General features: G+C 43.5%; 1 protein-coding gene across 1 annotated transcript in view; it reads left to right on the top strand.

Annotated features, from left to right (window-relative positions):
* ADAMTS9 (ADAM metallopeptidase with thrombospondin type 1 motif 9) overlaps positions 1 to 13,608 on the top strand; it is a 90,595-nt gene that overhangs the window by 50,359 nt on the left and 26,628 nt on the right. Inside the window, exon 29 of the mRNA XM_054161136.1 lies at positions 13,182 to 13,349. Coding sequence (XP_054017111.1) covers positions 13,182 to 13,349 — 168 coding nt within the window. The remainder of the gene's footprint in view (positions 1 to 13,181; positions 13,350 to 13,608) is intronic.

The raw sequence follows: 13,608 nt of genomic DNA, 5'->3' as shown, positions 1-13,608 counted from the left end.
GTAATGCATTGGACTTCCTTAATTGTGACTTTTTGCAAAGCTGTCTTGCTCAAACGTAACTGCACTCTTGTTTCTGCGGGTGCTTGCAGTAACACTCCTCAATATTTTGATCATACCTCAGTGAGTTATGCAGTATCCATAAAACTGCTGAACTGGTGTTAATATGGTGCTTCACCAGTACAAGGGACAGCGGTCTGAAATATTTCATTTGAGGTGCTAGTGTGTCACTTGTACGCTGTTATAGCTGGTGCTAAAGAGGAGCTAAGCAGAGCTAGCCATGCGTGCGGTGGCCTCCCCGCAGAATTACCAGCTGGGAGTTGCTGCCATCCTTTGTCACCTGTGCTGGACCATTTGCAAGAACCAAAGGTGTGGACTGAGTTGTGTTGCATTTGGTGTCTTTTACCATTCAGTCTCTTCACATCTGTTTAGGAGCAGGCTCCAGGGCTGTGTCTGTTCCTCCATATTGGGAACGCAGAGTGCAGTCCTCTGTTTTGGTTTTGGGTTATTTTACTTTTCACCCAGGAAAAACTCCCTTGACTGTACTATATGGTATTAACCTTGGTGGGTTATCTTTGCTTGATCTTCTGGGAGCAGGCAAACAGGTAGAGTAAAGGGGCATCCTGTCCTACTTGTGGCATCTCCTCCCAGCTGCCTTCAGGGCTCGCAGCCCCTTGCCCTCCCACAGGCAAAGGGGCTGCAGAGTTGAGCCCCAGTCATTGCCACGAAGTGACTTGATTTTTCAGTCTTATTACCAAGGTGTCCTTTGGCTCTGAGGGAGGTAGGGGACCCCAGAGCTGTTTGAAGACTGAACTGTATCTATGGGGTCAACAGGGCTTCTTGTCCCTCCTGCAAAATACTCCACGTGTATGTCTACCTCGTGCTACTACTGTAGGTAGTAACGTCCAAATCTTTTTTCTTTAGTGTGGTATCACCTGGACTTGCTTTAGCTCTGTCATCGGTTGTGAACATCATCCTGTAGCTGTACATACTTCATCTGTTGTGATGGAGTGTCACTACCATATTTTTCTTGGTCACTTTTGAAACAAGAGTATAGTATTAGCTGAAACTTTTCAGCGGTATGGATTTATGTATTTATGTAAAAGTGTATTTATTTTTCCAATATTGTTATTTAATTTTATATAAATATTGCATACATTTACAATGTTTAATGTTGATGTTGAACAGTGAAAATTAAAGACAAGTAGAATGTAATCATAAGCGAATTTGTATAATGATTTCCTGAGTCTTTTGCTAAGTTAAGAGCCTATACTTAGTTCTGGTAACTTTTGACTTGCTTTTCATTGCTTTGTTCTCCAACAGAACCTGTCATTCTCAATAATTAAACACAGTTAAAAGTGTATGAATTATGAAGTTTGGATAACTAATTTCTTACAAGCATCTGATTGGCTTGGCTTCGCTCAAGTTTCAGTGAAATTAGCGCTCTGAAATACATACAAATTAAAGCAGAGAAAGCCTGAGGAGTCCAACCTCAGTCCTGAGGCAAAATTCCACTGGGATTTTATACAGCAAACAAGTGGTTTTTATCTGGCTGGTAAAATCCAGGTTTTAAAGAGATAATTAAATGAATAAACAGATTCTGTATGTAAATAATAATTTCATAACCAGAGACTGGTGAGATGCCTTGTCGTCATAATGTATGTCCAAAGAGGACTAAGAGGAGGTGACACTTTTATTTCCTTGCTTATTTAAGAACATGTATATAGATGCTGCAGAATTGTACACCACGTGATAGGCCTGACCTTTTTATTAAAATAATGTTTTAGAAAACATACAGAGACTGCCACCAGGATACAGAGAGTGTTTGTTCTCTTCTGAATGCCTTATGGTATGAACACAGATCTCCATACATGCTCTCAAATGCAGAGAGGAAATCTTGCCGTGTTCTCCAGAACAAGGGAGACGTTCACAGAGAGCATCACCCATTGCTTCACTTAAAACCTGAAGCTGAACCCACTTCTCTCTGAGCAGATCTGCTCCTTGCAATAATCTCTGTGAGGCTTTGAGTTTACCCTAATACCCATCTGTATCCTGATACAATTTATGAATAATGCTGAATTAACTTGTTGTGGGCTTCTCATTCTTTCTGAGTTGTAAAAAGATGATATCTCACAGAACCCTGTCCTGGTTCAGTCAGCTGGGTCATTCAGGCTCCACTGCACTGGGACAGTCATAATTTGACTTTGACCTGTGGAAAATGGGTGAGCAGGGTTTGGGGATTTGTGTTGTTTGTTGTTTGGTTGTGGTTTTTTGGTTTGTTTTTCTTTTTTTCCTACAAAGCTTTATAATTTTAAAAACAATCTGCTTTGTGAAACACTTAGCACTCTTGAGTATCAGAGGTCCTAGCTGCTAACACAATGGTTGTGTAGCTCTTAGTGCCTGTGAAATGGTGATGTGCTTCCCAGTTCTGTGGGGGAAAGAAATGCTGGTGCAGAAATGCTAGTGTCTTAGTCCTTGAGGGTCTTTGGTCTAACAATGAAGAATTGATAGCTTAGCCTAAAACAGAATATTAATTGACTGAGCTCCAAGTTTTGTTATTGTCAATGTGAATTCAGGTTTGGCTCAGGACAACATTGCTGTATGGCCTTAGCTGGAAGCTGGTGGCATTGGCAGCTTTGCAGGGCTCTTTGGCTGCACACGAGGATGTCAGTGGTGGCGAAGGGGCCCTGGGCTCAGTGGGAAGTGGGAGAACTGCCCGGCCAACAGCCGTGTGAGGGAGCTGGCACTCAGGAATTTTAATCTTAAAATTGGTGTCAGTGGAAAGTTCAGGTTATTAGTATTTAATTCTGTCATAGTCACAACACATTGTTTACAAAATGCCTTCCTCATGGAGCTAGCTGTAAACAGGCTGTTCAACAGCAATATTCTTCATGTCGTCGTTCCGATAATATTCTTAGCAGTCAGGATGTCAGCTCTGGCTAAGGCAGAAGTGATAACCAGGAGCAGATTTGGTTGCAAGTGTATATAACTCTGCTGTTTTCCTCCTCTCTTCTGCAGTAAATGAATTTGCTGTGACAGCAGCATTATGGAGCTGCTATATGATTCTTTACACATGTTTTGCAATAACAAAGCCATCCTTGAAAATGAAGTGATAGACACACTGAACTTTCCAGGCACTCAGTGATTCATGTTGCTTCTTTTTTTGTCTTTCATTCATATGATGAGGGTTTAGTCTCTGAGTCTGCGACAGCAAATCTGTATTTCTCTGTAGTGCCAGGTATTATCAGAAATCTAATAAAAACAATCCTGCCCTGAGAGCCTGGGGAAGAAGGACAAATGTTGCTGCAGCAGAAGGCAGCTGTGCGCATGGTCCCAGCATCCGCAACCCAGGCAGGGGGATTCGCTGAGTGGTTTTCATGCCTTTAGAAAGCCCGGTAGAAATAGTTGCCTTAGTAAAGATTTAATAAAGCTGATCCAGGACAAAATGAGAACGTGGCAGTCTGTGGATATCCCCAGCCACCCATCTGAAGCTGTCTCCATCTCAGAGCTGTTTACTGTATGCTTAGATTGGCCCACCAAAGCTGCTGTCCCTCTTGGGTTCCTGGCTGTCTCCCCTTTAGAATCAGTCAGACCGACTGACTCCAAGGTCTGCCGGTTTCGTCTGCTGATGTAAGGCAAGACGTTGTCTGCTTTGGTTCCCCAGTCAGAAAAAGGCCTCTGACAGTGCAGACCTCTTTGCTTTTGTTTTGAAAAAGCAAACCAGACCCCTTTCAGCCCTTCCCTGTACTCCCTGCTACATGTCACCCATCCAGAGCATCCCACTGCCAATGCTCAGCTTCAACCATCTTCCAAAACTGAACATCCCTGGGTGACAGCTGGGGAGGACACAGCCTTGCCAGTCATCTTACCGTCCACATATTTGCTGCCTCATTCTCTTCTCAGAGCTTGTCCCAGAGGGTAAATGCAGATGAGGTTTTTGTTTGAAGAATTTTACCCTGTTGTTCCTCTGGGGCAGTGGTGATGGATGCTTCTGCAGCTCTTTCCTCAGTTCAGTGCCCACCATCTCTGCCAAGGCTCAGAGACACAGCTGGTGGTTCCAAGGCAGTTACAGATGGGTGAAACCAGTGGTACCCAGCTGGCTGATAGAGGAACATCACTTTATTCCTCTCTTGCTACTCTAAAATCTCCCCTTTTTATTTTTCTTTCCATTTTTGTTGTTTGCTTATCATCACCACACAGCTTTCATTGCCACTTCTGTTTCTTCTTAAATGAGGAGAGCTATATAGGTGTTGTTTTGCTGTAGGTTCTCCTGTCTCATTTGTTGATGCTCCATGAGCAGGAAAACAACCATCAAAGTCCGTCTGCTACACTGCAGGTGAGGGACTACCCTGCAGCACTGTGTGCTTAGAACTGAGCCTGCATTTAGGTGCTTTGCTAAACTGACTTCTTGCAGGACTGATTTACTACAACTTAATGGTCAGGTCTTGCAACTCACACTCACCCATTATGATCTGACCTGGTGATTAAATCTAGTGTCTTTTAGTCTAATGGAGAGATAAAAGAACAGGGCAGCAGCATCCCCTCTATCCTTCCTAATCCATTGACTAAATGCCAGGGAAATACCAGGGTAACAAGCTGCAGAGAATGGTCAGTCTCATCTGCTCTCCTTTGATAGCCTCTCCTGTTGCCACTGCAAGGACAGACATGAGCTAGACTAGTGGTTAGACTCAGGAAGAATACTTTCTTTTACCTAGAAATCCTTCCCTTCTCCCTGCCCCCAGATGATGCATCTTTTTCCCAAGTTCCTTCCCAGTGTACCTTCCCACTCAGAGCATGTAATTTGTTCTTATTCATTGATGTTTCTTGCCATGTATAGTCCAGCCCATGGTTCTGTCCTAATTTACTCTAAAATAACAGGGAAGTACAGTGGCTGTTTGGCTGTGTTTGGTGTGCCTCCCCTCTTACACCTCATCTCAATTAGGTGGCCATTTTCTAGGCTGTGCACAGCTGGCCTGAACCTGAACAGCAAGTGGTGGGACCACTGTTCAGTAGTGTCTGTGTGTCACAGGTGGCCCATCCTTGGCTGCTAGCTTCATAAAGTCTGCAGATTCCCTATACACACAGACATGCAGAGTCTCACACAGAGAGGAGAAATAAAGCAATACATTAAAGGGCAATTGCTGGGAACATTTGTCTCCCAAGGCCCTGGCTTTGAGTGCAGACATTGAAATAAGTGTTGGGCTGCAGGAGATGCATTAAAGCAGTAACATGCTTTCAAGGATGAGCTGTGAAGTTCAGCACTTCCAAGCACTGAGCACTGAGAAGTCTGCATGAGTTTTTGCCTGTATTCCAGACTCCCACTGTACACCCCAAACTGCAATAATTGCTGTTGCTCACATCCTAGGGACTGTAGCATTTAGAAACAAGGCTATGCGATGATGAGGGACGCTAAGCACAAAGGCATTCACTATGTTTCTAACTTTCCCAGTGACTGATTTGTGCAGTCATTAAGGAGAAAGGATGTAGCCAGTCTTGTTCCAAAGGCACTTAATGCTCTGTTCATGTTTTAATTTTAACTAGCTCACAGGAGAGGCAAGTGAGCCAGCAGCATGGATGAAAATCTGTCTGATGCCCAAGACCATACGCAGGCTGACAGTGTTTGCTCCCTAGTGCATTGAGCCAAGCTTTTTCTTTACAAAACCTGAGAGAAAGAACTCCTAGAACCCGCCCCCCCCCCCCCACCATCTCTCCACAGTGTGATGCACACCTGTGAAAAGGGGCTGGCGTTCCTCAGAGAGCTTTTTACTTTGTGTTTCGCTCCATCTGAGACAGGGAAATCCTGTTCTTGAGTGGGACTTCTAAATGACTTTATATTACAACTGTTCCCTAAAAATATGAAGTGTCAGCCTAGGCTGCTTGCTGCTTCAATTGATACTCTCTTAAAAGAGCCACAGCATGGAAAATAGGCTTCATCAGTGCCTTCCACATTCTATTATATCAGCATCCTCGGGTAGCTCACACTTCTCCTCCTAATTTGAGGAAACACCATCTAATGCTTCACTCCCTGGAGAGACCTGCAGTGGCTGTTTGGGAGCCTTTGCTTGTTTGTTGTTTAAGTTGAATGGCATGGAGTGGAGCAGGGATACAGCTGCTAAGGTAGCTCTGTGTGTTCACAGTCCTGCTGACTTCTGTCCCTGGGGAAGTCTTTGTACAGAATGTAACAGCAGGCTGGGTAAAAGGGGCAGAGAAGGTGCTACTTACTAGACAGACATCATAGAGCAGGAGATGCATGGCTTCTCCTGCTGCAGTTACCTGTTTTTCTTCCATATATCTTGTGAGACTTCCCAGCTTGGGGAAATTATTGTATTGACTTCAGTGCTCAGGGCCTTAAATCTTACAGGAATCAAAGAGCATCCTTTCCTGTGGGTAATACGTGCTGATGGAGGAACAGGCTCCAGACACACCAGCCTCTTCCCTCTGCTGCAGCAACACATCAAGTTGGACCCTTTACTTTGAGAAATTTTTCCTTTTCTTATGTCTCTTACAGGACATCATCTGAGGTCACTCACCAGTGTCTGCAGCTTGGTTTGGCAGCAGGAAGGTGCAGGTTTAGCAGATCAGTTTATTTCTCCCTTTTGCAAATACTCTCTTGGGAAACTGCCTCAGCTGCAGAGCTGAGCACAAGGCAGCTGAAGGACAGCAACCCTGAATGTGCTGCAGAGCCAGGATGAGCCAGCATGGATGTTTCCCTCCCTTGTGCCTGGGGCAAGGAGCAAGGGGGACACTGGCAAATCCTGCTCTTCTTTACTTTGGAGGCTGCCCTCTGGCTCTGGGAGGGCTCCTTAAGACATTTCCACAGGGGTTCTGGAGAGTGCTCACAAACATATTTGGACAACACACTGCAGAATCCCTAATGTTGATGTCATTTTTCAAAACTCTCATTTCTGGGGAGTCAGCAGAGATTAGGCAAAAGAAGGCTCAAAGCAGACCTTAAAACAAAGAGGTTGGAGCAAGGTGGAGGTTGGTCTCTTCTCCCAAGCAGCAGGCAACAGGACAAGAGGAAATGGCCTTAAGAATAGAATAGAATAGACCAGGTTGGAAGAGACCTTCGAGATCATCATGTCCAACCTATCAAGTTGCAACCTATTAAGTTGCAGCAGGGGAGATTTAGGTTGGATATTAGGAAAATTTTCTTTACCAAAAGTGTTGTTAAGCCCTGGAACAGGATGCCCAAGAAAGTTGTGGAGTCACCATCCCTGTGGGATTTAAAAGGCATGTAGATGTGTTGCTGAGAGATGTGGTTTAGTGGTGACTTGGCAACATGAGAGTTATGGTTGAACTCGATGTTCTTAAAGGTCTTTTCTAATCAAAATGATTCTATGATTCTGAAGCCTCTTTCCAATTTCAGTGGAGTGTGCTGGTCTGTTTTGCTTAGGTCTCTCATCTAGGTGCCCTAACTTGAATGTAGAGACCACTCTTACCTTGTAAATATACAAAAATCAGATCTATTTTCTGGCCTTGTCGCAGCTAAAATCACCATGACCACATGCTCTTGGCAGCAGTGTGTTAGGCTATGGACACCCTCTTGCAGAGTTGCAAGAAACTGTCCAGCACAGCATGTTCCCATCCCAAGGGCATGGACTTCTCACCATGCCAGTGCAGCCAGGCCTGAGACCAAACTAAAATAGATCAGCAGAAGGAAGTGTATTTTGAAGTAGCCACAAATACTTCCTAAATATCTTCTAAAATGCTGTAGCCACTGGAGAAACCATAGTATGGAGCAGCACCCCTCTTTTAAGCCTGTTGCTGTTCTCACTGAAGCCAGGGAAGTTACCTGATGAAATACTTTGCTGTCAGGAAGCTAATTTAGTTTGGATGGCACAAAGCCTCTGTTGCCAGAAAACATACAAAGGCTCAGGCATTTTAAGATTTCTAGTAAAGGTTCAGCTGCAAAAGGAATGGTCCAGGCTTTTCTTGATACTGTCTGCTGATGTCCTGTGTGCTTGAGAGGCTTCAGAGGTACCCAAGTTGCACAGCTGTGATTTCAGCTTCTGATAGCAGCAGTCTAAGTTATAGGAAGAGCTGATGTAGATTCAGTGTAACTGAAAGGGTGTAACTATGAGGGTGCATGTTTAGGCTCTGCTCCTAGTTAGGGAAGCTTTCTGACATCCAGGAGCACAGCCCCTCGCAGGAGGGAATGTAAAGCAATGTAGGGCTCAGATTGTTGGAAAGTATGGATGAAAGCTTACTTATGAACACTTGCTTTACATATAGCTCTTGATGTGTGGAAATCTAAACCTACAAGGATTGATTTTAATTTCCTCCCAAAAGTTGCTCCTGGCAGAATCTGATAAGGCCATTTTTAGTCTAATTCTTCCCAGCCCCCAGCCCTGCCCTCGGTGAGCTATCAGAGCATACCTATCTTTGGGAATTCATTTGGCAATCGCTGCAGCTTGCATTCATTATCTCAAGTACCTCCCAAATCGTTAGCTGGTGCATGTGAGGCCTGGAAAAGAGGTCTGACAGCATGTTCTGAAACTTATCACTTTTGGGGTGGAATGTCCCCAGGTTCTTGCTGATGGGTTGCGTTTCTGCCCCATCTTGAACTGCCACTTCAATGCACAAAGTTAGTAACTGGAGCCACTCCATTTCTTCTCAACTGCTCTGCAGCTTTCTTTTCACCGAGATTTGCTCCTTTGTGCCCAGGGTTGTGGAGTCCTTTCAGTGCCTGACCCAGCTCACTCCCAGCCTTCAGCCTGGCAGCAACACAGCTGCAGCATGAGCTCCCAGTGAGGAAGAGCAGGTCATATTCTCCCACAGGAGGGTAAGAGCCTGGGCCCCACCAGCCAAAAATTTTCCAAAGTTCAAAAAAGCTTTTATGGTATATATGCTTTGGTTTGGTTTGCTTTGGTTTGGGGTTTTTTTGCTGTGATCAGCCTGGTGAATCAAGCAGCAGCCTTTCTGTCGTAAAGATATCTTGGTGAACAAGATGTACCCTCATCTTCCAAAACATTGCTGTAGGAACTGCAGCAAGGGTTAGCTTAAAGCAATTTGCATGTGCTTGGTGAAACAGAATGATCTTCATCATTCCTGAACTCTGAAACAGAAAACAAAGTTTATGTGGAAACAAAAACACAGGCTTGCCACGGCTGTTGGAGCAGAGCAATACATTGCAGGAGAGATTTAGCATCATGTTCTGACCTTTCTGGAAACAGTTGATATGAAAATATTTTGTCATATTTATTTAAACTTTTTCTTGCATTTACTGAAACTAGGCAGTATATTTATTTGAAAGAAAAAAAAATCACCAGTGTGCCAACTCCTGGTTCTTGGCACGTGTAACAAAACTAATCATGCAATAGACATAAACCTCTTAAATCTGGGCTCAAAAGCTTTGATGCTAATGCTCTGAGGAAGATCCTTTTGTTCTTATTCTCCATATAGAGCACCAGGTGTGACTGTGGTGGTTTTAGGACGTAATAAAGATGCTAACAAGAGGAAGGTCTACTGGAGTCTTTAGTGTAATGGCTCTAGCTGATTTTTTGAAACAGTATTTATTATTTTATGTGCTGCAATCATCTCAGATACTTTTTTTTTTTAAGAAACAACAGAATGTGTTGTTTTCACACCATCCTCCATGCCTAGCTATCCTCACAGCTTTGCCCAGGGGTGCTGTTTGCTGCCATGCTTCAACCACAGGCTGGAAGCAGCATTTCAGAGCAATTTCTTCCCACACTTGAGTGAAGGAGGAGGCAGGTTGACCCCGAGCATGCCCAAGTGCATGTGATCCTCAAGTCTAGAAAGCTGGTTAGTGAAAAAGGTCAATACAGTACCTTGGCTACACCTTCAGGGCTGGATCCAGAGGTAATTAAAACCTGTAAAAGTCTTTCTGTGAGTGCAAAGAGCCTTGGATGAGGTTGCTGTTCCACAGAGTGCCAGCTCTCCATCTCCAGTACCTGGACTGAATATCTACAAAGGGTGTAAGACAGGAAGAAAGAAAACAAAAGAGTAATATGAAAGGAGTGAGTTTATCTGTCCTATTCAAATGTTTAAAGAAGGCAAGGTCAAAGCTTACCTCACTGTGGCACTGTTATTGATAGATACTGTAAACAGGTGACAGTGTTTGCAGTGATGAAGAGTCCTGGTAATGAAATGCAAAGTTTCTCCAGCATCCAAAACAAATAATGAGACTGATGGCAGTAGCTAGATGTATTGCTTCCCTAAGTCACATCATAGAATCATAGAATGGTCTGGGTTGTAAGAGACCTCTGAAGGTCATCTAGTCCAGCCCCTTTTGCAGTAAGCAGGGGTTTACTCAACTAGATCAGGTTGCCCAGAGCCCTGCCTGAGCTTCCAGGGTTGGGCCCCCAACCACCTCCCCAGGCAACCTATTTCAGTGTTCCACTATGCTCATGGTAAAGAACCTGTTCCTAACATCCATTACATTGAAGGGAAGCTCACTATTGAATAAATTTCTGTACGTGGGTCACATATGCTTAAAATCTATGTGCTAAATAAAAGTTGGAAATACCTGAGATGAATTAGAAGGCAGCTATGAAGTGGACTCTTTGCCAAGGGTTTTGCAGTCTCTTGTACTTGGGTTACATTAGATTATTCAACCTCTCTTTTCTGTCAGTGCAAATGAGATCATAACTCACACGAGCATGAAAGCAAACAGGAGGTTTAGATCTGAAAATGCACAGCTGCCTAACTTTGATTTATATTAAAGACAGACAGAGAAATGATTAATTCCATCATCTTGGGAATTACACTTAAGTATTAACCAAATTGAGCAAATTATGCCTTAACCTCTGAGTGCAGCAAGGTAGGCATGAAGTCTTGTGTTTGATCATGGGATGGCAAAGATAAACGTCAGGATCAGGCTCCATGCCAAAGTTAAGCAGTTTGTAGAATGGGGATAAAAACTTAGGAAATTACTAGCTCCATATTATTCATGAGATCCAATATTTATCAACCAACTTCAGGTCTCCAGAAAGATCTTTGCATAGTTGCACTATGCAAGCATTCTTCCTTTAGAATAAGTAGTGGCTCCAATAGATTTTTAAATCAGAGAAAAGACGAGCTAGGCTGTTCTGTCTCAGGATGTGAGGCAAGAGAGGGTCCAGGTCAAGTCTGTGAATTAACTCTTTAGCTTTGTCTGCTTCAGCAAAGTGGCATCAACCTGCATGTAGACTGCTTACTGAGAAGCACTTGGATTTTTGCTGAAGTATCAGTGTTGGTGTTTGGTCCAGAGACAGAAAGTATTAGAAGTTTACAACTGGGTTTGGTAGGATTTGACATTTCCTTCTTGCTGTTTACATTTGTTGCCTGAGGAGGGATAGAGAAAGAATGAAAAATAGAACTTCTGATAAAATTTGAAGGCTTATAAAACTAGGATAACATTAACCCAGTCTTCTGTTAATGCTCAAGGAAAATGTGAAGTTTATGAATCTGGGTAACTCATGAAAAATGTGTCTTTGAACAAGGGACATCATTTTCTCTGTTTCTCAATGCAAGCCTGAATGATGCTCATTGGGTTTTTTGACCTATCTTGGAACTAGAGCTTGGCTGAGAACTCAGCAGCAATCAGTCCTACTGCAGGCTGGTCTGGCTTCCTTACCTTCACCTCCCCAGGTCCGAGGAAGCCTACAGGAAGCTTGAGGGGAGTACAGAAGGGCAGAGAAGCAACATTAATGACCCTTAAACTCTATTGATTGTGAAGGAAAACAGATACCATTTGCCATCCTGTAAGGATCTTGCAGCAGGAAAACAGCCTTTTTTTAACCACATCACTTATGCAAGCTTTTCAGCAGTATGTCTGATCCTATGGGTTACATCCATTTGTCTCCTTGGTGGTGTGCCCTTTTCCATCTCGGAGCAATCTAGTGCTCCCTCCCTAGTTCTTTGTGTACCTGTTAACACAACAGGGGCTGAATGAGTTGGAAGTAATTTAAAATAATCACAAGTGCCAATATATATAACAAGTTCTGTACTCCTTGGTTCTTCCAGTGCTGCTACATATATCAGTTGTAGGTTTTGGGGTTTCAAATTTATTCATTGACTGAGAAGACCTTGGGCTCTTAGTTCTCATGGGATATTCTGGTGGAGTGGCTCCAAAGCAAAGAAAGAAGCTTCATCTCTGCATGTTTGCTGCATTCTGAAAAGAAATCAGAACATTTTATATTTAGAGATGGTTGGACTACTGTGTTTGTGCTTAAGGATTAAACCAGGATGCTTGTGATATAGCATGTAATGACTTGCATAACACGTAATGAAGAAATTGAAGCTGAGTCTCTAGGTGCATCATGCTGAGTAAGAGGCTTGTTCTACACGAAACTGTCATATTAAATTCTTGTCCTGATTCCAGACCCCTTTGATTCCTAAATCTTTTGGAGGAGACTAATCTGAAATCAAAGTGAAGTTGGTTGGGGTTTGCATGCCAGAAGTGGTCACATTTGAAAAAGTTCAGTGAACCTGCAGAGGGAGGTTGAAATTAGTTGCTTCACTACAAAGCTTACAGCTAACATACCTGCTGACTTGCTTTTTTGCTTTGATTCTTCAGGCTCTGCCTTCTTGCCACCTTCTGAGTTGTTTTCAAAATGCATAAATCTTAAGGATGAGCATGCCCTGGTTTCAGTCCGTTTGGTAAAAATAGTAAATCAGTCTACACTGGTAGAACAAACACAAGCTTTAACACCAAGGACATGGAAAGTCTGCTTTTTTCTCTTCTGCCTTGTCCTTTGTGCAGTCATTTCCCTCTGTGAAGGTGTATATCACAATTTATTCTCCTGATTTGCCAACATTTGACCTCCCTTTGTACCAAGGTAAATGGAAATGGTTCCTTTCAAGTTCTTCTAAGTAGACACTGAGGGCTCCTGCCTTGATCCCTGTAAGATGACTCTGCTCCTTTGAAACCCCTGGAGCAATGCCAGGAACCCAGCCTGTTACCCCTGCTGAATGTCAGCTGCTTTCTCTAATTCGGTGTTGGCATTTTGGGGGCATTAACCAAGAATATCATGCAACATTAAGTGCCAGTGGGAGCATTTTCAGTGGTTGAATTCTGCCCTTCCGTATCCCCCTCAAGTTTTGTGTAGGTTTCTGAGGACCTGGGGCTGTGCTTCTTGGTCCAGTTAAAAGAAGATGCCCTGGGTAGCCATGGCCCCTGTATAAGTGTGTAGATGGCCCTTGGTGAAAGCTGATCTGTTGTTACTTTACATTTACAGTGTTCTGTCTCCTGTGGAAGGGGCCAAAAGCACCGCAATGTATACTGTTTGTCAAAGGAAGGGAGGCATGTAGAAGAAGATTATTGCAAGCATCTTGCTAAGCCCAACATGCAAAAGAAATGCAGAGGGGGCAGATGTCCGAAGTGGAAAGCAGGAGATTGGGGACAGGTGAGATGTGTTATATACTCTTTTGCTCCCTTTAATATTCTTCCTCCATCAAGTCGGTTAGAAGCTGGTTTTCCCATCACTCTTAGAGTTACTTGAGTTTTTCAAGAGTAATAGTTCTGGGCCAGATCCTTACTCTTGAGTGTTTCAAGAGTAATAGTTTTGGGCCAGATCCTCAGGTGGTCTGAAACAGTGTAGCTTCATGGAGAGCAATGGAGCAGCACTGATTTGTGTCAGCTGAAAACATGGCAGCTTGCTTTTA

This window comes from Dryobates pubescens, chromosome 1, assembly GCF_014839835.1.
Source record: "Dryobates pubescens isolate bDryPub1 chromosome 1, bDryPub1.pri, whole genome shotgun sequence".
Taxonomy (NCBI): Eukaryota; Metazoa; Chordata; class Aves; order Piciformes; family Picidae; genus Dryobates; species Dryobates pubescens.
This window is presented reverse-complemented; position numbering and strand designations above follow the sequence as displayed.